Source organism: Dama dama, chromosome 20 (genome assembly GCF_033118175.1).
Source record: "Dama dama isolate Ldn47 chromosome 20, ASM3311817v1, whole genome shotgun sequence".
Classification (NCBI taxonomy): domain Eukaryota; kingdom Metazoa; phylum Chordata; class Mammalia; order Artiodactyla; family Cervidae; genus Dama; species Dama dama.
In genome coordinates this window covers 72,871,238-72,898,087 of record NC_083700.1, presented here as the reverse complement: position 1 = coordinate 72,898,087, position 26,850 = coordinate 72,871,238, and the positions used below count along the sequence as shown (strand labels likewise).

At 36.0% G+C, this 26,850-nt stretch overlaps 2 protein-coding genes and 1 long non-coding RNA gene across 4 annotated transcripts in view; 1 reads left to right on the top strand and 2 right to left on the bottom strand.

Moving 5' to 3' along the window:
- Positions 1-15,254, top strand: part of LRRC7 (leucine rich repeat containing 7) — a 577,944-nt gene extending 562,690 nt beyond the window's left edge. Inside the window, exons 25-26 of the mRNA XM_061121637.1 lie at positions 1,539-1,613; positions 13,868-15,254. Of these exons, the coding sequence (XP_060977620.1) occupies positions 1,539-1,613; positions 13,868-13,975 (183 nt within the window). The 3' untranslated portion in view covers positions 13,976-15,254. The remainder of the gene's footprint in view (positions 1-1,538; positions 1,614-13,867) is intronic.
- Positions 13,013-22,831, bottom strand: LOC133041201 (uncharacterized). Of its 2 annotated transcripts, XR_009689191.1 has the most exons (4): positions 21,003-22,831; positions 18,204-18,286; positions 16,606-16,657; positions 13,013-13,522 (listed from the first exon to the last, which is right to left on the bottom strand). It is a non-coding gene; the product is annotated as an uncharacterized LOC133041201 (long non-coding RNA). The 2 variants fall into 2 exon arrangements; XR_009689190.1 differs by having other exon boundaries at positions 18,204-22,831.
- Positions 22,832-23,951: 1,120 nt separating this feature from the next.
- LRRC40 (leucine rich repeat containing 40) overlaps positions 23,952-26,850 on the bottom strand; it is a 50,006-nt gene continuing 47,107 nt past the window's right edge. Inside the window, exon 17 of the transcript XR_009689189.1 lies at positions 23,952-24,384. The gene's annotated coding sequence lies outside the window, so the exon portion shown is untranslated. The remainder of the gene's footprint in view (positions 24,385-26,850) is intronic.

The following is a 26,850-nucleotide window of genomic DNA, read 5'->3' as shown; positions in this document are numbered from 1 at the left end:
GATTCCTAAAATGTCCATGTTCAGTCTTGCTATCTCCTGTTTGACCACTTCCAATTTGCCTTGCTTCATGGACCTAACATTTTAGGTTCCTATGCAATATTGCTCTTCACAGCATCGGACTTTACTTCCATCACCCGTCACATCCACAACTGGGTGTTGTTTTTGCTTTGGCTCCATCTCTTCATTCTTTCTGGAGTTATTTCTCTGCTGATCTTCAGTAGCACATTGGGCACCTACTGCCCTAGGGAGTTCATCTTTCAGTGTCCTATCTTTTTGCCTTTTCACACTGTTCATGGGGCTCTCAAGGCAAGAATACTGAAGTGGTTTGCCATTCCCTTTTCCAGTGGACCATATTTTGTCAGAACTCTCCACCATGACCTGTCCATTTTAGGTGGTCTTACACAACATGGCTCATAGTTTCATTGAGTTAGACAAGGCTGTGATCCATGTGATCAGGGCCTCGCATAAATGCAATAAATGTTTGCTTCGTGTACATGATAAATAAAATTATTTTTTCCCTTGACTGAATAAAGTCTGTCTAAATTTTTTAATTTTTTGAATTATGAGTATATGATAAAACATTTACAGAAAACTTGGAAAATACAGAGCAAAATTACATATAGTTCTACTATATATTACAGTAATTTTTAAAGCAAATTAAGATTTTTTTTTTTTCAAATTAAGATTTTTAGTTTGAGTTTCAATATCAAACTCTCAAAAATTAATAGAATGAATAGACAGAAGAGTAGAAGGACACAGTAGGGTTGAAAAGCACTATGAACCAATTTAACATAATTAAGATTTATACAATTTTCACACAACAGCAGGGGATAAATTCTATTCAAGTTCCTGTAGATCATAAGCCCAGAGACACTGGAACATATCTGGGGACATAAAACAAGGTGCAAAAATTTCATGGTATAAAGGTTTTGAAGTCATACAGTCTGTTCTCTTATCACTGTAATTTGACCTTTTTTTAAGCTAAATCAATTTAGGAATTTTGTAACTATGTAGATGCACACTTTGTATTTAATATTTGTGTTGGAATTTTCTTATGTTTAATTTTTTCATTTTACTTTAAAATTCTCAGTAACATATTAAGTAATACTCATTAAAATAAATCAGTATTATATATAATTCTAGTAAGGTTTTTAAAGTGTATATTGAATTTACAACCTGTCAAATAGGAGACATTTTCAATGAGAAACAATTTTAGACAACTTCAGAAGTAAAACAAAAGATGATTTAGTACCACATACGAAATTATTTAAGGAAGAAATTAAGAATATGCCATGAATTTAACTTATAAATCATAAGTGCATTTTAAAAGCAATATGAGCTTTTTATGCAAATAAAAATGTCATTTTCCTTAAACTTGACTTAGATGTGCCTTGCTTAAAATACCATAATAACCTTTGAACTTTATATGTGTTAACTGATTTTAATGTTTTCACTGTTTTCTATGTAAATGAAAAAGTTTTTAAGGAGATCTAGGTCTTGAAAATAGAATCCTAACCTCTGTTACTTCTGACTTATAGGGTATCTTTGTTACTAGGGTTCAACCTGATGGACCAGCATCCAACCTGCTACAGCCTGGTGATAAAATCCTTCAGGTAAGACAGATACAAAGCAATGCTTTCCAATGCCAATACTGAAACAAATAAGTGACTTGAGTTAAATGATTGAAAACAAGTTTTTATTACATTTCTTATTTGCCTTTACTGTTTTGGGATTGAGAGACAGATCAGAAACCAACTTAGCCTGGTAGAGTCCTATATTCTCAGTACCTGGCACATGGCAGGGGTTCTGCATATTTATTTAAATGAATGGTGTTACTTTGGGAATGTGAGAAGAATTGATATATACAAGAATCTATGCATAGTTATCAAGTGTAAGTAAGAAGAATGAAGCACCCAAATATGGTATTGATGTAACTTTAGATGAGGGAGAAGGGACTGATTCATATTTAATTTCTCAATAAAAATCTTGTTACTGTTTTAATAGTTTGAAATACATGGTTATTTCTCTCTACTTTCCCTGCTCAGATAGTTACCAAAATGGAAAGACCCCCCCTCAACTCAGCTCAGAAGTGATCCTCTACCTTCTATTTACTGAACTCTGTCAAAGAATTGCAGAAAAGTAAAAACTCTATATAGATAAATTGTCTTGGAATCGTATTCTCACAAATATTTTTAACTAGCAAGATCATAAAAACTTAAGTTTTCAAAAATGATAATTATCTGAAAAGACTATGAATTACTCCAACCAATGTCACAGTAGAAATACCACCCAAAAGGTCCATGTCAATTTCATGCAGACAGAAGACCAACCAATGGATTTTCAAACATGCCTTTACAGGAATGACTATCAGAGTGCTGTCTATAATAATAGAAAACAGAAAACAGCCTTACTATCCAGTTAATATGAAAAAGGTTAAGTAGCTTATGACACGGAGAAGGCAATGGCACCCCACTCCAGTACTCTTGCCTGGAAAATCCCATGGATGGAGGAGCCTGGTAAGGCTGCAGTCCATGGGGTCACTAAGAGTCAGACACGACTGAGCGACTTCACTTTCTCTTTTCACTTTCATGCATTGGAGAAGGAAATGGCAACCCACTCCAGTGTTCTTGCCTGGAGAATCCCAGGGACGGGGGAGCCTGGTGGGCTGCCGTCTGCGGGGTCGCACAGAGTCAGACACGACTGAAGTGACTTAGCAGCAGCAGCAGCTTATGACAAGGCATTTCTTTAGTGAAACACTGTATAGATCTTTAAGAGCCATCATTCAAACCAGATTTTTATTTACGTATACAGAGAGGTTAGTGATATGTTGTTGAGTGGCAGAAGTAGATTACGTAAGAGTGAGTTATATGAACACTTTTGTATCCACCTGTTCATCTCTTGGTATCTATATTGTGTGATTATACTACATGTACATTTATATATAAAACTGTGTCATGTTATGCAAAAAAAAAAGACCAAACTGGTAGATGGTCTTTTGAGTTAAGACATTGAAACAAAAGAGACACAAAAAAGCTAAATACTTTCTTTACCGTTTAATTATCAAAGTTCTCTATTTTTTAATTGCATAGCTAGCCCTTTTGTCTTCAGCATTTTATATCATCTCTATAGAACTCACATTCATTATATGTAAGATGAACTGGTTTATACTACAGCTGAGGTGCCCTAACTCAAAAATTCAACTGTTCAATAATTTTATCAATTTCCATGGAAAACAGCTATGAATAAACTCACAATGTAACTACCTAACATTTAGTATATGGTGCTATTTAACAAAGGAAATAGCTAATTCTTTTCCTCTACTGAATTTTGAACAAATTATTTCAAATTTCAGAGTCTGTAAAAAATGAAACCAGCTCATCTCAGATCTCCGATCTGTTAGAATGCCAGGCTGGATAGAGAAGTATCCCATAGCATGAAACAAGTTTGGAGACTTTGCCTTCAGCTGTGACAGAGAGGGACAGAAGACTTTTCTCTCCAGACTAAGAAAAGAAATATACTTAAATGGATATTAAAATATTCTATAGATAGATACAGATATAGATATCCTACAGAAGGAAATACCAATTAAGGTGATATCTAGTTGCAGGTTTAGAATATGCTCCTGGCTGTGAAATTCTAGAATGGTTACATGTGGGGAAATGAGGATTTAGTAAGTGTTTCTAGTCCCTGAGAAGTACACAGCAACAGCAAAGTGCACAGAGAAATTAATTCTTAACACAAGAAGTAAAAAAGAATTAAAAGTGGAATCAAAGTCAGAAGAGCTGCCCCTGGGTTGTTTATTCTCCCCACAGAGGAGTCTCAAGGATGCAACATTTTATTTTTGCTGTAGAACTCATTTGTATCTAGTACAATAAAATCAAAGTCCATTTTCAGTAAAAGAAAAATGTACATAGACCTTCATCAAATAAATTGCTGTATTTACAGTTTCATTCATACTAGTTAAAAAGCACAAGTGGCCAATTATATTTTCTGAAGGAAATAAAAATGACTAATTCTAAACTGGAATCATTGTCAACATCAAATGTTGAGAGAAAATTAAATTTTTATCTCTTAATGATACTGTAGCTCTTAGTTTAAAGAACACTGGAATAAAAATGAACTTATAACACGGAGTAATCTATCACTTCAAGATTATTAGAATATAGCCTCACTGGAGCAAATTTATTTATAAATCTTAATGAAAGCATACAACCTGGAAAATCAAGGTAAAAGAAAAGAATAAAATCAATGAATGAGCTCCTCTGTAATGTGAGGGCAGTTTGGGGTTTGATCTAAATCAGTAGCAAGTAGCAAAAGATATGTAAAATAGCAAGAGATATACCTTTCCCAACCCTCCCCCAAGCCCAGAATTTATTAAATAAGGGCTGTCTCTTTCTTTTCCTGTAACTTTTTTACCCACAACTCTCTTCTTATTCTGCGGTTGTATTATGAGCATGTTATTTGAGTTACATGAAAATGTGTGCATTAAGGAATGATGTTAATTAAAACATATTCACATGATTATTCTGTCATTTACTATTCATTTTCCTAGAATAAATGCTGTAATTCATGAGTATATTCAAATGACTGGCTAAAGTTTAGTAAGTCATTTTGCTTTAAGACAGGGTAGCATGAGGAAAGAGCACTCTGCTAGGGGAACTGACCCCTTACAGCTTCATCTTCTCTAAGGTCAAATTATAAAAGAGTGAGAGAGAAAAAGGGAAAGCGCATGGACCGTAAAAAATGTTATTCAATTGAACCATGTGAACTTGCCAATATTTGACCATTTTTGAAGCGGCAGTTTTGTTGTTTTAACATCATAGGTTTCTTTTTTCTAATATTCTTTCCAGTTAAAAAAGTCAACCTAATTATACATTTTACAATTTAAAATATATTTAAACATAGAAAATCCACTAATTATAGTTACTCTGTCCAAAAGATGAATAGACTGCCAAAAAAAATATGTATTGTACTTGATAAAAAATATGTATTGTACTTGATAACATGACACACAATTGTAGGCCACTTGTAAGTATATTGTATCCTAGTCTATCACAGTAGTCAATTCCTATCCTCTTCATTCACCTGCCCTCTCACTTTCCCAAGACAAGAGCCTAACTTCATCAGGAGCAGAGAAATTAAATGATTTATAATTAGTTTATGATACCCAATTCTACTTTTCCAAAATTTTAATAGCTTTGAAATTTATAATCCAAAGTATATTCCTGGTCTATGGCTATCTCTCAGAGATACCAATATAGAATAATCAAAGAGATGATAATTCAAACAAACCAGATATATCCCTTTTTTTCTAATCTTGAAACACCTTGTCCCTACAATTCATACAGACAAGTTGAAAAACCACTCTCAACAAATGTATCTGTCAAGTTTCACTAGTTATTGGTAAGCTATTGGGTCAGAGCATACGATATCTTGATGAAGCAGGAGTTATTCCAGGTTTAACAGAGAGGAGAAAAGAGGATGAGTAGAGGAAGAATAAAAGTGAGAGTGAAAATGTTAGTCTCTCAGTCGTGCCCAGCTCTTTACAACCCTGTGGACTGTAGCCCACCAGGCTCCTCTGTCTATGGAATTCTCCAGGCAAGAATACTGGAGTGGGTTGCCATTTCCTTCCCAGGGGAAGAATACCCATGGGCTAGACTGGCATATGTCTTCAGGAGCAGAGGTGAGAGCCTTATGCCAGAAGGGTGAGTGTGGAGTACAATGAGAGAGGAGAGAGATCCCAAGCACAAAGAAAGAAAACCCTCTGATTTTATAGCTTCTCACTGAGTTGGAGAATTCAAACATAGACATGGCTTGGAGTGGGAATGGGGGTTAGAATAAGATGATGAGTTACAGCTTTCAAGGTTTAGAATGGAAAAAGGAAGTTTAGATTTCCCATAAGTCTAAATGAAATAAATGTCCATGAATGCCTGGGTCAGTTGTATACAGATATACAGTGCTATGTCTATATACAATCACTGAATCAAACCTTCCTTGTCTGAGGGGAAGTTTTATACCTCTTTTAATGACCAGTAGGTATAGTTAGCTGCTAACAGTATTATCTTACTCAAAGTTTACTTATTCAACAACCTCAAACAAAGTTCTTTCGAGACACCATATTATTGTCACAAATTCATGCACTAGATCTCACACCTTTTACTCATAACAGAGACTTATTTCTTACTTGGAGTCTTTGGTCTAGTTTTCCAGACCATCGAGGGGAAAGCCTCTGGATCCAGGCACATTGTAGGAAGCAAGAAGTCATAACCAACAGCTTTGCTGTCCAGGGAGAAAGAGAAACATCTTTTAAAAGAAAGAAACAAAATTCAAAAAGTACTCTTCAATTTAGAAAACTGTTTCCCAATGGAATCTTTTAAAATATTTTTTTTAAGAGTTGTTTACTCAAATAAGTTTCGGAGCCACTTCAAAATCTATCCTTTGTTTCAGAATTTCACAATGTTCTAAGCATATTAAGAACCTGAAATATCTTACATTTCTCAACATACTTAACCATACAACCATCTTCACCAGCAACATCAGTTAGCTATTTCCACAAAATACACTTAGGGAAATGTCTTTCATGGAAGAAACTAATTGGCTTCATTGAAAAGTGTTCACATTCATAATTATTATCATGAGTCACTAAGAATGGGTTAGAGTATGTTTATTTCTCTGAATTCTTTACAATTTCTTCCCCAAAAAGGCCACAAAAAGTAAAGAGGAGACATCTTTGTAATGGTTAAAATGAAGTCAGTCAGTCAGTTCTGTTGCTCAGTCATGTCCAACTCTTTGCGACCCCATGGACTGCAGCACCCCAGGCCTCCCTGTCCGTCACCAACTCCCAGAGTTTACTTAAACTCATTGAATTGGTGATGCCATCCAACCACCCCATCCTCTGTCATCCCCTTCTCCTCCCGCCTTCAATCTTTCCCAGCATCAGGGTCTTTTCCAATGAATCAGTTCTTTGCATCAGGTGGCCATAAGATTGGAGTTCAGCTTCAGCATCAGTCCTTCCAATGAATATTCAGGACTGATTTCCTTTAATATTGACTGGTTGGATCTCCTTGCAGCCCAAGAGACCCTCAAGAGTCTTCTCCAACACCACAGTTCAAAGGCATCAATTCTTCAGCACTCGGCTTTCTTTATAGTCCAAATCTCACATCCATACATGACTACTGGAAAAACCATTGCTTTGACTAGACAGACCTTTATTGGCAAAGTAATGTCTCTGCTTTTTAATATGCTGTCTAGGTTGGTCATAACTTTTCTTCCAAGGAGTAAGCGTCTTTTAATTTCATGGCTGCAGTCACCATCGGCATGAAGTATGGGACCCTTAAAGAAATAAAGTATTTGGAAATTTCACTAAAGCATTTCCCACCAAGACTAAATGTGTTAACATTTTCTATAGTTGATCTCTTTTGGTGGTTGGAAATCAAAACATCAGAGAGGATTGAGGAACGGTGGGCAGGGGAGTAGGTGGTGAGTGGGTTCAGTATTATGTAATGCTTAGTGTTCACAGAATGATAAAGTACATTTGAAAAACATTTTTTATAATACTGTTTGGTTAGAAGACAACCAAAAATAATTTTTTTAATGTGTATGGTTTTATATGCCAGAATTTCACTGCATGTCTTTATCCATTTGCTTTGTTCATAATCTATATAGTTCAGCACAGGTAACTAATTAGAGATTGAGTAAATACTTTTTGCAAATCAAAAAAATTATTTTGTGTACTAAGTAAAACACGAAAAACAATAAAGACAAATTAAGTTCATTAAGCTGGTTCTAACTTCCATAATTTGAATAAAGTAAAAATAGTATCAATTAGGTACCCATATTATGTCATTTATAGCACACAACCACCCTGCAAGGTATCTATTGTTGACAGAGGCTAAATCATTTATTTGAGCTTCTTCCATTATACCATGCTGATTCTACTGAGGTAAATTTTACTGATAGCAACCTGTTCATCACATTTTCTACTTATTGATTTGGAAAATATGCATTCAATGTTGATGATGTACAAAATATTGTGCCAAGCAATGTAAACAATGTAATAGGGATTTGTAACTAACTTTCTGCCCAGGAAGTAGACATGTCCGAAATTACCTAGAGCAGATAATGGAGGAAGAGAGACAGGGAAAAGCTGACTTCAAACACGTAATAAAATCCATTCCCAGTATGTCTTCTTTTAACAGCAAGCTCTCTACAAAAACAGAAACCAACCTGGCTACAAGTATTGCCTGAAACTGAGAGGTTGATTTTGCAGTTCCTTTTGTGGTAAGGTAAAAGACATAAAGTGTAGGTTGTTGGGAAACTGCTTTCAAACAACATAGGGAATTCATTTGTTAGAAATATTCATTCAACATATTTGATAAGAAGAAAACAAGCATTCTAAAATCAAAGCAGATAAATAAGTAAATATCTTCAGGATTACTATGTATTATCAGTTTCATGCCGTAATTTCTGTACAAATAATAGACAAAGTCTTCAGTTTAGTCTTTTCTATTTTGTCTTGTATTTTTTTGAGCATGAACTCATGAAACATGCAAGCTGCAGCACATGAGTACATTTAAGACAGAAGAGAAATTCTTATGTATGTTTTAGTCTATCAAGATTTTTTAATACTATAATAAAAGCCACTGAGACATTGAACTTTCTCACCTCTAAAAAATGCAGTGTAAAATTTTCATGGGAACTCTCTAAGAATTTAAGGTCTGTAGTTCAGATTTTTGATAGAAAGGAAAATTTTTCAAATGACTTTCATACAGTCAATGTAGTATTGATTATACAGTATACTCAGCCCTAAATATATCCTAATATTTAATGAAATTAAAATTCTGCAGTGGGAAATAATTCCAGGTAGTTAATGTGAAACATAATTGTAATTACCTAAGATACCCAGTATTTTGTCTCTTAATGTCTGGCTCTCAGGATTAGACAACATGAAGTCCAATAACTCTAAGATGATTGCCGTATATTTTCATTTTCCTTCGTCCTGAGTTATACACATATATATTCACATATATATTCAAAGTACACTCTATTAATGTAAAGAATCTGCCTGCAATCTGGGAGACCTGGGTTTGATCTCTGGGTTGGGAAGATCCCTTGGAGGAGGACATGGCAACCCACTCGAGTGTTCTTGCTTAGGGAATCCCCCTGGACAGAGGTGTCTGGTGGGCTACAGTCCATGGGGTCACAAAGAGTCAGACACGACTGAGCTACAAAGCACAACAGCAATGTATATCTAATAATAAGACATATGTCTACTGGCCTTTTAAATGTTTGTCCCTTGAAGGGGAGTTTAAATCAATTCGAAATCATATAACAAATCTCTAATCCCATTTCTCCTTTGGATTCTAAGAAGAGTCATGCTCTCCTTCTTATTGGATAATCCCACCAATTTTGTGGCCAAACCTTCTGAGAAACTAGTTTTTAAATACAAAGCTTTGAATAATAAGAATACAATGAAATTCATGGAGAATTACAGCACCCTCTGGAAAATGTCTATGGCATAAACATCCATAATTTAGCCACTTAAAACATTTACCAGAAGGAAATCAAAGATAAATTCAGAAAGGAACAAGAGGCTGAAATCCAGAAACTGAGTATGTTTTTCAGTAAATTGATAAGCTGTAATTGCAAAGCTCTACTTTTTGTTCGAATTGCAAATATTATGTTCATTAACCCTCCATCTTTTCATGTCTAAATCATGCAAAGGAGCAATTTAAAAACATTTTGTGGCACAGATGTTAACTGGAATTAAAATAAGGAAGGATACCTTCTGTAAATGATGTTGCTATAGTAAAATGATCCTTTATGCTTCAAATCAGTTAAAGTCAGAAATCAATGAATTATGTACTCTTGAAGCACGAAATTTTCTGAGTATCTTTTCTTTTGTAGATTGTTTTCTTTTTAACTTCATTTTTACTTACTAAACCATTCAATTAAGTTGCAATTTCCTCAAAATTGAACATATTTTATTATAATCCATGAGAGTTTGTATTTATATAAAATGTATATGTAGCCAAATTTGACAACATATTTTAAAGCTTCATTAATTTATTAATAGGATTTGTTCTTCAAATTGTCTTTTGTATTTATATTATATATATTCAAAATATCAAATGCATAAATGTAGATTATGTGCATTTACATTTCAAAGCATTATCAAATTTAAACTCTGCAATTAAATGGAATAGTATCCTCCTTTATTTCCTCAGCTCTTCTAATCACACACATGAAGCAGCCACAAGACTTTTCTAACCGAAATATTGTGATTCTTCTAAACTTCATGTGGATTGGAAAAGTCCCACATACATGTAGTAACATAACTGTTTGATTCCCTGTCTGAACCATCCAAGATGTAAGCCAGATAGCCATAATCACTTTAAGAAATACAATATAATTTTTTTCTGTCTCTTCTAACAATGGAAGAAGAAAGTTCTCTACAACTGAGATTTTATCTTTTCCTTCCATTCAAACACCTCTCTTCTTGCCTCTCCTGGCGTCATGCCTACCGTAGTGTTCCATATCAAGAAATAGCTCAATTAATCTTAAAAAGTGAATTCACTGAATGAGTCTGTGACACTTAATGAACCTAAAAACATTTGTTTCAACCTCACAACACCCAGTGAAATGAATTGTGTCAAGTTACAGAGTCATGACATAAATTCCCATTTAGACACTAGCTGTGTGAACTTGGATATTTCATGTAATCTCTTTGATCTTCACAATTCTCATCCAAAAAATTGCTAAGAAAACAAAACAAAACAAAGCAAAAATTAAAAATTGCTAAGATTAACTAAAATAGTTCCTTCCTCTGACATTTTGCCCTTCTGTTCTTGTTACTATTCTTGTTACTTAATGAAAATTGTATTTCTGAAATTCAAGAAAGTAATAGTGAAGTAATATTAATAGTAGTAGCTAACATTTATTGATTGTTTAGTGTGCCAGGCCTTGTCCCTAAGCAGCTGACATATGTTAACTCATTTAATTTTTAATAAACTTTCTAAGATAGTTTACTTTCTGATCTTTCAGAATCATTTTGGTAATTTGAAGCCATTCCCAGGAAGTCTCTAGCTGTGGTCTTTTAAATAGGCCCCTTGAGATTCACCAAAGTTCTGGCTTAGAGCCAAAACATTTCTGGGGACTAGAATTACAGGTAGAGTCCTACTGTTTGTTTGACTCAATGATCTAATTTATCAACTTGCTTATTTCCTTCTGGGAAATCAGTTCTTTGCCTTTCCAACTATATAAAGATCATTTATATAGTTACAAAGCATGCACTTTGTAACTACAAAGCATGTACTTTGTACTTACAAAGCATGAAAACTAAAAGCTGATGCTTTAAAGCGGTATTAAAAGCTAAATTTATACAGAACCTGGATGGTGGGTCTGAATATCTTGAAGCCTGATTTACTGGAAACGGACCCAGATTCCATACCAGAGTTCATCTAGCTACATTTTTTTCCCTGCTGTTTCCTCTGTGAGGCAGAAAACTGAAGCCACTAGAAAATACTTGATCACCTTGGATTTCCTGCTGCCTTTATGAGCCCTCTACCTTGACCCTCATCAGGACAACCCTTTCCAGATCTCTTCCTGCCAGTTTTCCTGTTCCCTCCACTCAATGCACCTGTCTTCTTCCTTTAGTTCAGCCAGCAGGCCCGAGTCAGCTTTCTGTCATCCTCTGGCAGAAAAGAGTGGGCCCTCTTTCATTTTTCCCTCCCTCACTTCAGACAGATTTACCTAGATGCCCAGGTCCATGGGGTCACAAAGAGTTGAACGTGACTTAGCAACAGAGCAAGAACGACAAGGTCAACAGCAAACACCATCTTTCAGTTCTGCTCCTCGAATCCAAAGCTGCGGCCAATCCTGCTCTCCTCCCTAGATTTTTCTTCTTTCACAATGCTCCCTTTTAAACTTATTTTCTGATGATTCTCTCAGCATTCCATGTGGTGAATACCAGCCTGCAGTAAAACCTAATGCCTGTTGCTAAAGGGCCACTCTGACCTCCTTCCTGAACTCCAGTCTTTCATTTCCAAATGGATGATCAACAGTTCCTTGCATGTGTTGCCAGTACCACAAACTCCATTGTTTTCCTGACTAAGCCTGCTGCTTCTCCAAGATTTCCATTTTCTGTTAACAGCATCGTAATTTGATTTTTCATTTATTTCTTATGCCCTTATCCAATCAGACGCCTAAAAGTTTTCTCCTTTTTAATGTTCCCTTTCAGGTCTCACCGCCCTAGCAGACGGTCTCAAGTCTTTCTGCTTTTGAGATGGTTCACATGTAACTACAACAACAGCAATTAAGCCAGAGTTAAAAATTAAAACTATAAGAATGAGAGGTTCAGCATTTCTTTAGATTCTAATTTAGGACTAAGTGTTATTCTTACAAGTACTCAAGTTAAATTAAACCTGTTAGGAATCTGAATGAGAATTATAGCTTTGAATCCATGATGTACTAGGCATCACCACAGTTTCCCTTGACTTCAACATTCCTTCCTTGCCAAAGCTGCTTCTCTTATTTGAGATTCTGCATCAATTGAAAATAAAGAAGTGGAAAATTGGTGTAAAAAAAACTGCAGTAGGAGATAAGATAGCAACTATTTTAAGGACAAAATGCTGATTAATTTATCATGATCAATGAAATAGCAGTTCAAATCACTGGGAACAAGTGTAGTGTTACTATTTCAGTAAAGTATTGCAAGAAATAATAAGAAGGAATATTATAGTATCAGATGATTCAGCCCTAGTTTAGCTGTGTGACCTCAGGAATGTTGCTTAACCTCTCTGAGGTGTAACTCTTTCATTTATAAAAATAACAAAACTAGCCTAGATCACCCAGAAATTAATTCATTTCTGAATGAGATTGAGAACCACTGATAGAAATAATGAATATATTTGCCTTTAACAATGAGGGAAATAGAAGTTATCTTTTTAATATTAAAATGTTTAAATTAAGAACTTTTCAGTGAGTCAAAATAAGATTTAACTATACCATATGTTTTGTTTGGCACAAGTGAAACATTTGACAGAGTTGGTGGGTTTATCAGTTCAGTTCAGTTACTCAGTTGTGTCTGACTCTTTGCAACCCCGTGGACTGCAGCAGGCGAGGCTTCCCTGTCCATCACCAACTCCTGGAGCTTGCTCAGACTCTTGTCCATCATGTTGGTGATATCATCCAACCTTCTCATTCTCTGTCATCCCCTTCTCCTCCCGCCTTCAATCTTTCGCAGCATCAGGGTCTTTTCCAATGAGTCAGTTCTTTACATCAGGTGGCCAAAGGATTGGAGTTTCAGCTTCAGCATCAGTCCTTCCAATGAATATTCAGGACTGATTTCCTTTAGGATTGACTGGTTGGATCTCTTTGCAGTCCAAGGGACTCTCAAGAGTCTTCTCCAACACCACAGTTCAAAAGCATCAATTCTTCAGTGCTCAGCTTTCTTTATATCAGTGATTATATGTCAGAAAGGCAATGGTCCTATGAACACTTCTAAACAACATCAACAGAATTCCTGCAAAAACAAAATAAATCAGAACAAGAACAAAATAGCTATCATACTTCAAGTGTATCTGTGTGGTACTTACTGGTGTTTCTCTGTGATTTGCATAGTGGATAGCATTATACTAGGACAATCCTAAGTAGGATATACTAGATACTTGATAAGTATTTGTTGAATTAATAAATTTGAGTTGAAGTTGGGTGAAATTAATTAGTTGTTTCCATAGTTACAATTCTGGTGTGAATTTTAAAAACACATGACTTTTGGTTGCTCATACTCTCTTGAATCTTATTATTAGAGACAATGTGATAAACAAGTGTCTTGCATTGATGACCCTGTTTATTTGTGTGTTTACAGGCCAATGGACATAGTTTTGTACATATGGAACATGAAAAAGCTGTATTACTACTGAAGAGTTTCCAGAATACAGTAGACCTAGTTATTCAACGTGAGCTTACTGTCTAAATATTTTTTATAAATAGTGAAGATACGTCTAGCCAGACCTAATGTTCAAATAAATTTATACATAGAAACAAATTTTGCCAATTGCTGGACCAATGGCAAACATTAGTGCCAAATGTATAATATTATAATGTTAGCACTGATCATCCTTAAAAATGTTAACTATATAAATATGATGTTCATGTGGTTATGTATTAGTTTTAATTGTCAGCCTCTGGCTGTGCATTGGTGCAGTTTTGGTTTTGATTTTGTTTTTTTTTAATTGAATAAGTTTCTTCTCAAAGTGGATTTCATATAATTTCGGAGCACGGAAGCACACACAAGCTCTTTATGAATTCTGCTCTCCATCAGAAACACTGCCTCAAAATTGTATATGCCTTTATATAGAAAATACAAATATAAAGAATTGTAATTCCCATAAAATATTTCTAGCACAAAGTATATGTTGGCATATAAACAAAAAGAATATAGATTAAAAAAACAATATTTTCATAAATTAAACATCTCGGATTGAGAAAGAAAATATATCTTAAAATAAGACTTTACTATATTGAATCTTTTTCAATAAAAATTACAAGATAATGCCTTATGAAAGTAACTGTACATATGGTCTAAAGTGTTTATATTTGGTTCCATATTCATTTGCTAAATTCTCATAACACAGAGTGAAATATTCCATCAGTTAGCCATTTACCTCTGGGACCTGAATAAAAGATAGAACAACCTAATTTGTTCAATGCCTTTAGCTAATTACAATACAGACAGAGTTAAGAAACAGACTAAAGGTCATTGTAGATAAATCTTTTTCACCACAAATGTAAGCAGTGAATGATGGGTGGCAGCAAGGTGTTGCTTTATTTCCTTCAAGTTTATGTTGATTATATACTGTAGCCCTGTGATTTCTTTACTTGTAAATGTGGAATTTATTTGTGTGTTGCTTTATCCAATTTGCTACTTTTAAATCATTTTAAATGAGTTTGGGGTATTGATAAAATTTATCATTAAGAAAGACTATTGTTAGAAAGTTATGGGGGTGATAAAATAAACTTTGGTATTTAAATATGAAACTTCAAATATAATTTCTCAGAGCCATGGTCTATCTGTATTACTAATTTCCATGCCCACCTTGGAGGGCAAAGTAGAGAAAATATCTTTTTTCCCCCCAAAGTTGCAAAGTACATATAATCTTAAATTTTGTCTCACTGAAGAGAAAGATAAGATAATCATTAATATAGAATTAGTTATTTTTACATTGGAAATGTTTTCCTTTACAAATGGTCAAAATTCATTTTATAACCCTTTAAAAATGTTTCTTTTATATATTAGTCATTCATTTGATTAAAATATTAATTTCAAATTCCAGAATAATTTCCCAGAGTTGCTTATATGCATTCTCTCTCATATTTTGACATAGCTCTCTTTTTTTAAGTATATATAATAAATTTACTTTACATGCCAGTGTTCCAAGTATTTTGTTAAGATTTTCACAATAGTATCACATATTGATGTCACCAAAGCTCTGAGAGTAATATTTGTAAGTTAACTGTTTTATGGGGACATTGAAAATATTGTATTTTTGTAGGGTCTATTAAAATGAGTGTCACTTACTAGAAGTACAGTGGTATTTTTTTGGCAATAGAATTTGTCACTTGAAGGCAAATGATACTTCACTTTATAGATGATGCACTAATTTTGATGTTGCTTTATGTCAGGGTGACATTATACTATGATTTTATAGGCTTTGATATTTAGCAAATGATTAAATGATTGGCCTATTTAATATGCTTCCCAGAAGTAACTTTTAAATGCATTTTAATATATTGACAATTTCTGATGAGAAATGTCTTTCAGAGCCTAATTTTTTCTTTGCCAAAAACTCACACCAAACCACCATACCAGCCACTATATTAGGATGATCATCAGTAGTCAAGATAGAGGCCCTCACTGGCTTCCCAAGATCACTTAAAGGAGAAACAAACTCATGGGTGTAGTTTGGTAGCCATGAAGCAGCTCCGGTCATCCCACTAGTTTTGTTGAATCTTTCATGGGATAATTGGAAGAAGAGCCAGATAAAGGACTTCCCAAGTCTTTTTTTCTTATGTCAGGTTTCCACTTCAAACACAGGGTCTCAGGAGATGTTTCTGAGGCCAAGCGGAGAGAACCATGATCTAGTAAACCCTCTGCCACTCCTGATGTGACAATATTGTCTTGGGCCATGCGTTACTCCTTCCTGTTCTCAGGAAATGAGAAAAAGAGAAAAGGGACCCTGACCAACTGGAAAGAAAAGCTGATGTGCAAAGCATCTCATTGTCAATTGTACTGCCATGCTGCATACTGAAAAAAGGCAGGTAATGAGAAGAGGTATTTTTTCTTTTTTTTTTAGGTTGACTGAAAAAAATCATTGATCATTTAAGGGGGAAAAGATTCTTATTGATTCCATGGGTGACCAAAACCAATAATACACAAATTTGTGGTATTGGTTTTTTTGGAAGGACTGGTTTTGCTGTTTGAATTAGCATCTGGTTTATGTTAACAAAAACGAACAAGCAAAAGTTAAGGGTGTGCCTTTAAAAAAGAAAAATCAACAGCCACAAAAAAAGGAGTGGAATTCATGATGACTCCAATAGACTCACCTTGGTCTTGGATTTTTATTAGGATCTTTCTGCTGAGAAAGCTGTCTTATACCTGATATGAGTAAGACATAATGGGAGGGAATGAGAAAAGTATTAGGTGAAAAGAATAAGCACTGAAAATTGCTAGTAGAATTGTTGCAGATTTTGCAAGCCAAATAGACATTAGTGGACTTTTTTTTTTTTTTTTTTTTTTTACTATTTACATGGCTTATTATACATTGGCACCAAAGCTCTCTTATGATAATTCTAGCTTACCAGACAACACAAGCTACCTAAACAAACATAACACTTTCAAAATATAAGGACCTTTTGACAAGAAATATTGAAAGTCAGTATAACATACAAATATTTATATAATGATAATTTATTGCTCATTGAAATCTATCAAATATATGTGTCCCAGTTATTAAGAACTGTAATTACATAGATGAACAATCTGGGCCTTACGTTGGATTACCACCTTCAGGATGGAAAGCAGTTTTAAAGAGAGAGTGACAAATCAGGATTGATTAGTTCTTAACCTTAAAAATGATTCCACATATATCACTAATATAATTACTTATTAGAAGCAGGACTGAGATATGTTTTACTAGGTGAGCTAAAGAGAGGGAGTATTCAAAGGCAGGAAAACTTTGAAAAAGTTAATTTTATATATTCATACATTACATGACAAGTATCTGAATTTGGCAAAATGACTGATGAAGGAAAACATTTTACTTTTAATCATAAAATTGATTTAATATCTCCACCACAATTTAAAGCCTTGGAAAACAGTGTGTGTTTGCCAACTTGCCTTTCTATTGGCTTTTAATGCTGTCCTCAGTAAATTTCTGCCCCTTGTTGGCACACAGATCAAGAGTCTATTCTGACAACTTCACACCTAGCAAAGGGCACCACAACATAACCAGATAAAAAACCATGTTGGCAGAGGACCACCACTCTAAGTCTTTGGTAAATTCAATCAACATCTTTGGCTGATTCTTGATACGCTGACCAAATAACAGGTTTTTTTAATCACTGGGTTAGCAAAAAGTTGTGCAAATAATAAAATCTAATCAGTTAAGAAGATGGGTCCTTTATATAGTATCAAGAAAAACAAGGTTGAGTTTTCCTCTCAGAGAAATGCTAAATCATTCTGAGGCTTAATAAAATGTTCAAACACTGGGTTGGTGATGTGCCCTCTCTTTTGGTTGTATTAGAGTTGCCTGATCACCTGGGAATTGGGAGGAAATCTTCAATCTGCATGAACTTTTTTCCTTAGTAATACACCTTCCATTAAGAAAAGCATCCTGGCTTGGCCCAGAGTATTGCCCCATCACTCTCAGCACAACCATCTCCCAAGTATACATTATAGCGAGAAAATAGAGTGTGGGCTGTGGAAAGATAAATGTGCAACAAAGAAACCATGTAGGTCAATATTATAGGAGATCCCAGTCATCACCTCTCCTAGGCATCCTTTCAACCTCATTTGATCTAAACTCTCCAGAGAATGTTTTTTGAAACACTCTCCCATACGAAACTAAGGCAGAAACGATCAGGTTTTCTCGTTGTATTCTGAACCTTCTGGTGTTGTTTGGGTTCTAGAATGCAAAACTAACCTCTCCTCCTCACTGCTGTTGCTGCTATAGATCCATACCTCCAACTCCCCATGACGTCCCAAAGGCAGATGACTGCTTCTGTCCTGCTGACACAAGGATAAGAGGTCCCCTTAGCGTTCTGTTTGGAGACCCCTGACTATCAACTGATGGTTCCAGATTCTGGTTTGGGAGGAAATTTCTTGGGTGATCGAGGAACCTAGTATAGTAGCATTAACCAGGGCTCAAAGGTGGAGCATGTATCATGTCCCTGACAACATCAAAGCTTGTGTGCAAGGGTGAAGCTGGCAGTGCTTCAATAGAACTGTTTCCACTTCTGTTTTTGAAACATTGGATTTTACTACAGTGAGGACTCTCTCTGAGGCTCCCAGCTGATTGTCATGGGGACAGGTTCCAATCGTCCTCACCTTTGACACTGTCTGCAAGAGAATGATTGGGAAATACTGTCCTATGATAGTATAAGCTCCATGATTTTAACTTTGGAGAATTCAAAGATTTCTGATAAATGGACGGGGAAAGTCTACTGCTAAGTTTTGAATAAAGAGGGTAAATGAAAACCTAGGAATTTTATTAAAACCTTGGACTTTTAACTATGTCATTATCATAATCTTCTCTGAGAGCAGTTCTATAGGAAGTAAAGAGAGAAAACAGAGAAGGAAAATAATTCACCGGCCCTATCTTTAGAAGTATTATTTTATCTGGTGGCTTTTTCCCTGTTGGATTTTGATGTGTAACAGTGAGCTCTTGCTTTGCAACAACCCAGTGAGCACTGAACAAGATAAGAAATAGACCTGGATGTAAAGCAGGCACAGATGAGAAGTTTATCTCTACAGCCGCACCGACCTCCCCCAATTTTCCTAGGCTGCAAAACTCACTTTTCTTGGCCTAATTTTGTATTTTGTTAATAGCAGCACCTCAGAGTAGAAGATTGTGAAATTCAAGCAGTGTTTATGTAGAAAGCAATGAAATCCTGTGACTCTGAGGGCTAAAGTCTTATCCCTTTTTTTGTGGGTGGGGAGGCTTTTAAAATATTTCATTTTTTAAGCTAGTATAATTTTTAACATGTGTAGAAAAGGATGTTGAGGGGAAAAGTTAAATGAATCATCCAATCTTTCTCTACTTTTGAAAAGTATATTTTTTCTCAAATCTATCCCTGTTAGACAATTGTATTATTTGTGTCAGTTTTTTTTTTTTCCCTTCTTTAAAATAACAGGATGAGTAAGCAACCTAAAAATAGTCAAGTAACTCTATACCTAGAGTAAAACATCTTAGTACAGAGACTTACTTTCATCAGCAAACTCTGTAATTCCTCCATAGGAGAACCATAGCTGAATCTCAGATGCCTAAGGTATGTCATTCATAAATTGAAAACATTTGGGGACAGTTTATTGAAGAATATAACAGAAACATTAAATGTGATGTTAACAAATATTTGTTGAGCATCAGCTATATACCAGGCACTATGAGGGCTTGAACATGGTCTCCTCTGCACAGAATCTCACAATCAAGTGAAAAGATGGGAGAACGTCCAGATCAAAGAGAGTACAAGGCCATATGGTGAGTCCCTGTGTCCCTGCCCTCAGCCCATGCAATGCAAAAGGAAGCAGCATCCTTATCTAGTCAAATCTCTTTGAGGTTTGAGCATGTTACATTTGGAGCTATAAATAGGTCTTCCTACTGGGTTCTATGGTCTTTGGGAGGCTGTATGAGTATTTTCCAAGACTTAGGACAATATTTGAGAGGCTAGAAGTGGCAAGAGTGGATGCCTTACTGGACAAGATAAATAGCAACTGTAATCCTTTGACTCTGTGAAAGAAAATTTTACCAATTTGTTCCAAAGAAGAGAGAGACTATTAGAAAAAATGATATCCTTCAACCTGGCTCTGCACTGTACCTGTATGTCCCTGACATGATGGAAGAAAGAGATAGAAGCTGTATTTTTAAAGGCTTGATGTGTTTGATTGAAGAGATTCTTCTATGCTTAATGTCCCCAAAGGATCCCTCCTATGACCACTGCTTCTTACAGGCCATCAGAAAGCATGTGAGTCCAGAGGATCAATATTAGAATCACTCATGACCCACAGAGAAATGCAATGAGTTGAATATTCATTCAGCTGGCTGCATGTCATGTTTATTTACCTCACTTACTTCAGTGAGGTGAAAAGTATTTTACTGAGTGCTGTTCAGACTAGCCCATGAAAATACTGTTTGCATTAAGTAGGATCAGACATTCACATATCATAGACATCTGTTTATTCTTTCAAGAAAAGTTTGATTATTTGAATCTAGGAATTACTTTTCTTCATTCAATCTGTACATATGCAGTGTTTTATTTTTTTTTAAACAATTTTATTGAGGTAGAATTTGTCCCCAGTTTTTGTTTGTTTGTTTGTTTTGTTGTTATTCTTTTTTTTTTTTTTTTTGGCTGCACCATGTAGCATGTGGGGTTTAAATTCCCACACCAGAGATCAAACCTGTGCCCCCTGCAGTGGGAACACAAAGTCTTAAACACTAGACCACCAGGGAAGCCCCCATAGCCAGTGTTTTGGACACCTAAAATTTTTACCTTTCACTGAGTACTTTCTGATCTCAGCCTTTGCCCACAATGGTTCCCCCTATTGAAATGCCTTCCTCTCCCCATTCTCTTTCTAACATATCAAAATTATATGCAGCCTTCAGGATCCAGTTCAAAGATTACCACCATGAAATTCTCCCAAGTATTAATTGGAAGAAGTTTCTCTCCCTAATATTAATACCATCATATTACTTTTTGTATGTTTTATAGTACTTATTATATTCTACCTTCGGTCATAGAGGTTTGATACACCTTTGTTCTTTCCTCTCTTATCACCTGGATGCTTCTTGGGAGGATCAGACAATACCTAAAAGAGACATTCTAGACTGTTGAGCTTCAAGGAGGCACATCTGGTTTTGCTTTCTATGTATCCTTAGGGCCTGTAGAGTATCAGAAGCATTAAAAAAAAAAAAAAGTCACTTCAGTCGTGTCTGACTCTGTGCGACCCCATAGACAGCAGCCCACTAGGCTCCCCCGTCCCTGGGATTCTCCAGGCAAGAATACTGGAGTGGGTTGCCATGTCCTTCTCCAATGCATGAAAGTGAAGTTGCTCAGTCGTGTCCAACTCTTAGCGACCCCATGGACTGCAGCCTACCAGGCTACTCCGTCCATGGGATTTTCCAGGCAAGAGTACTGGAGTGGGGTGCCATTGCCTTCTCCATCAGAAGCATAGCAGGTGCTCAATAAATATTTGTTCAGTGATTAAGTGGATGATAGGCCTGGCACATAAACACATTTACTGGATTAAACAAGAAGTTGATGTTCAATTTACATAACAACTTTAAACCATGAAATGTTCACTTTCTCAGTTCATTCTTTTCTCTCTTCAATTCTCCCTTTAACCCAATCTTCCTCTCCTCCTCAGCATTTCTTCTAAGACCTTTTAGGTTCTCGTGCTGTGTTTCAACAGTTGTGTTTGATTTCCCTCTTATATTTTCTAAAGACCTTGTGATATGCTTATTCGCTCAGTCGTATCTGACTCTTTGCCACCCCATGGACTGTAGCCTGCCAGGCTCCTCTGTCCATGGGGATTCTCCAGCAAGAATACTGGAGTGGGTTGCCATGCCCTCCTCCAGAGGATCTTCCCAACCCAGGGATCAAACCCAGGTTTCCCGCAGTGCAGGCAGATTCTTTACCACCTGAGCCACCAGGGAAGCTCATGAATATTGGAGTAAGTAGTTTATCCCTTCTCCAGGGGATCTTCCCAACCCGAGAATCAAACCATTATAGGTGGATTCTTTACCAGCTGAGCTACCAGGGAAGCTAAGGACCTTAAACCAAAGCTAAGGATCAAAAAGTTTAAGAAACAACTTTTGTTCATTTAATTGGAGTACATCATATCAATCCTTTTGATTCATCTGGGTCTTCTCTTCTTGGAAGAAGTCATGCAAATGGATGCCAGGAATCTCCCAGAGAAAAGAATGCATAAGGTTGAACTTATAGAGCCATGGTCTTGGTCTTAAAGCATCTTAGAGATAATCAAGCTCTATTTCCACATTGTACCAGAGGCCCAAGACCTGGAGAGGTCACGTGATTTAATGAACCAAGGAGACAAAAGTGCATGCTTAGAACTGGCTTTAGGTCCCTATTTAGGGTTATTCCAGCTATACACTGTTTGGTAGATCACTATATCAAGCTTTACAATTTAGAAAGTGGGCAGTAGTAAAAGAAGTTGTGATAGGGATGGCTAGGGAAAGGTAGTTGAGAAAAGCAAATCCCTAACCCTATTTTAGCTCTAAAATTTAATGAAACTGCTGCCTAATGCTGCCTGCTCTAGAATAAAGACAAGTCTGTCCACAGCCTTTAGCTATAGTTCAGCATAACAAAATTTTCACACTGCATTTTGGATCCTTTCATGGAGATATTCCACTATCTTCATCCTTAAAGTAAAATGTCATATACTCCAGAATTCTCAGGCTACTGCAAAAGCTTTAAAATTAACATAATTAACTGTGTACAGAGATCACAGAAAAGCTGATTACCTTAATAAAATCACATGCCCCCTCCCAAACTTTTATAAGGATCAGAATCTGGCCTGTTTATCTCAAAGCAGAAAGAAAAATATTTCTACTGCCATTGCTGTTAGTTTCATTAGGTACTTTGTTTGTAGGGGCAAAAAAAAAAAAAAAAAAAAATTGGAACTCAATCCCTGGGGGGGAAAAAAATGTCTAAGTTGGGAGAACACTAGGTTGGTAAGCTCCTAACCAGAATTCCTTTATTACCTCATAGGATCTTGCTTTCCTTACAAATAAAGTATTTCTTTCTTAGCTTTCTCTCAACAGTATTTCCCATTTGGGTTTCATAGCAAATTGAATTACAGAATTCAATCAATCTCAAATATTAAATCCATTTCTCATTACTATAGTGTTTATACTAATAATACTAATTACTCCATCTGCCTCTAACTTTTTTTTTTTTTTTGTCTCTGCCGTTTAATTTTTTTGTACGAGGAGAACTTGCTAACAGACTGTGTAGGGCTTCTTTTAATGAAATTTTGTATCTAGAAGCCATTAGTATATCCTGAAGGAAATTTCAAATCATTTTCTTTGATAGTAGGGTGCCTCAAACTGTCCAACTTGGTCTTATAGCCCACTGTCTGTGTATTTACATGAGGAAAAGAATGCCAGTTTCTGTTTGAACAAAAATGAAGTGAAAATGAAAAGGGTAGTATTAATCGAGAGAGCAATATTATTTTAGACTAGCAAGTGGGTAAGAGTATTTCAGAAGAGCATGAGTACTGTATTTTAAGTAAGAGTTTTTAGAAAAGTGAGGAAGAGTAATAAAAGGCTGGATGAAAGGGAGAAATTAATGTTATTAGGGGAGTAAAAAAGAGAAAGGTGAACGAATGGAGATGAAGGGCTGACAGAGGAACTGAAGGAATTGGATGGCAGAGATCAGACCTGGATTCAAACACATCCTCATCTCCTGGTGACCACGCCCCCTTCAGACATCCCTGAAATTCCCTTCTTCTCCCTCCCTTTCTCCTGACAGAAAGTGATGACAAATAAGGCATATATTATAAATATGTTTCATTTCATCATTATTTATAACAAATTATTTTTGTAATGTGGATAATTTTTTCAGTCATGTTAACTTCTCAGTAAAGGAAGGGGAAAAAAATCACTAAAAGTTAGCTCATTAAAAAAAAAAAAAAAACTACCAGAGCCCTCTTCTGAAATAAAGGCCAATATCAATATAGCCCTAGGTGAAAGTTCAGCGAAGAAATGAGGAAAAATATTGTTCTGTCACAGACAGAAGAGGACCTTGAGAGGATGGTTCATCTATTGACCTTCAAGGAATTACATTCCTCCAAAGAGGAGGCTACCGCTTCCCTCAGTAACCCACCCCGATAAGGAAACAAATCATATGTTTCATCCCACTGAGACCCTCCGTTTACATCACGGAGAGCAACAAACTAGGATTCACGTCTAAGATACAGCATCTTCATACGTGGTTGAACAGAGCCGCACTTTGTAGGAATACGTCTGCAGTTCTGAAGCGTTGCCACCAGATGGAGCCCTTATATCTATAGTACAATTTTATGTATCTCAATCAGCAAGTCTGTAGCTTGGATGACCACACTCTGGACAGTCCGTTTTTATACCGGTCCTGCTGATATAACAATAAGTAAGTGTTAATAAACTATTGATAAAACTGTTAACACCCCTTTTAATACTCTTTTGAATTAGTTTGAAATAATGCGCTAAATTTAAACAATACAAGCAAAAAATTAAAAGTTTTAAGCTTATTTTAATCAGTTTCTATATTTTTGACTACACCTCTCAGGTTTTACCAACCACCCAGGACCCAATCACAGAAAGAAAGAGTCTCTCTCTCAACCTCAAGTGAGTGTGTAATTTAAAATTCTGATATGCCAGTTCAGTTTAATTATGACATCTGCCAGTTTAATTGTCCTTTAACCTCCGTTGGTTCTCCAAATATTTTGTAGAGATATTTTAACAGGTTTCCTTCTGATATGTTCATTCCAAATATGTGGGAAGGTATTTACCACAAATTATTTACAATATGTATTTTTAGATGACCTCTCCAAAACTTAAACATCAGAAATTAACTATGCAGGCCTGGCGTGCTGCAGTCCATGGGGTCACAAGGAATTGGATACGCATAATCTTGATTCTGTAAATCTAAAACTAGTCCAAATCTGAATATGTGTATATACGTGTACAGCTTTATTTCCAGGTGACACCTGGTAGTAACAAGGTATCCAGCATAAACTCTTAATTTTTCATTTTATCTATGTGTACAGAAATTAGCATAATATTATCATCAGATTTGGGCTTTCCTAGTGGCTCAGTGGTATAGAATCTGCCTGCAGTGCAAGAGACTCAGGAGACACGAGTTCGATTCCTGGGTAGGGAAGATCCCCTGTGGGAGGAAATGGCAACCCACTCCAGTATTCTTGCCCGGAAAATCCCATGGACAGAGGAGACTGGCGGGCTGTAGTCCATGAGGTCACAAAAAGTCAAATCCGACTGAGCACATCATCAGACATTATGTTATAAACTAAATACAGAGTGTATTTCAAAATACATCTCATAAACTGATAGATTCAAGGGGATGGTTTAAAATCTCCCCCACCCTCCCTTCTTTCACCCAGAATGTCTGGGTGTTGAAGGCACAAGGCCCCTAGCAGCCTTGGTGACCTGCGTCCTCAAGCTATTTTGGTTCTTAGACCTTTGGAATGTCAGGGCCTCTACTGGCTAGATCATTGTTTTAAAAACTGAATGTTTCTGTTTACTTCTTCTAAGCTAATTATACCCTCCCGCTCATGGCTTAGCGATGGCTTAGCCATCGTCCTTGTTTGGTCCTCCTCTGTGCTAATTCCACCAAAGGCCTATTTATTACTGTTTGTGGTATTTCTCTGCCAACTATTTAATCTTTGTTTCTTCTAAACCCAAGCAAAGGTAGAAAGAACACACAGTGTTCTTTCCCAAAGTCTATGTAAAACTATTTAATCCTCTGGTGTTTTCCTCCAAAGGAAACAGTTTCCTTCTGGCCACATGATCAACCCACTACTAATACAGTTTGTTCTGAGCAAATTCAGTCAACCTTCTTTTCCATAAGGTGTTATGGAAAAACTCAAACGAATTTTCTGGCCAACTCAATAACTTCTTTATGACCTGAAGCGTGTTGATTTTAGTGTACCGTCTTGGGTTTGCTTACCAAGTGTGCTTTCTCTCTTTTCAGAAGAGAAAAATATCTCCTAAACAAATTTAAATTGTACACAACATGGCCACACACTTTAAAGCAAATACAGATGTTCACCATGGTTTCATTCAAAAAATTTTAATACAGCTTTTGCCTTGTTTTATTTGCCTTATTTTCTATTTCAGCATCTTTTTCCCTCTCTTCTTAGATTTCCAAGAGCTTTTCATGATAGTTTTGGCTGTGAAATCTGAACTAAATATTAAAACAAAAATTAGGAGAAATTTGTACTGAGAATGAGAGAAAAGTACTTGAAAGCTATTTCTGTACTCAGTGGGGGGGGGGGGTTGTTTATTAATGCTTGTGGTACTTTTTAATTTCTAGATTTTTTACATCAAATAGCACCTAAAGTATTTTCACGTATAGAGTGTTTTAGGACTTCCCTGGTGGCTCAGCGGTAAAGAATCTGCCTCCAATGCAGGAGACGCAGAAGACTTGGGTTCAGTCCCTGGGTCAGGAAGATTCCCTGGAGGAGGAAATGGCAACCTACTCCAATATTCTTGCCTGAACAATCCCATGGACTGAGGAGCCTTGCGAGCTACAGTCCATGGGTCTCAGAGTCGGACACGATTGAGCGATTGCTCACACAGAGTATTAACTTTGTATTCCTGGGAAGAAACTCTCAGTGAGAGCTTTCTATCCAGCAGTCAGTTTAGTTCCCTCAAGTACTGAGATACTGATCCCCTCAGAGTACACAGACTTGTACCTTGTTGCTTTCACTTGGGGCCTGGAGAGACTTTATCTATTTTATGTACCTATACCCCATTATGCAGAACAAGCATGACCATTTTCTATCTGTGCCATGATATAAAGAGGTTGGGAAGCTCTGATTTTAGTTAAAACAAATGG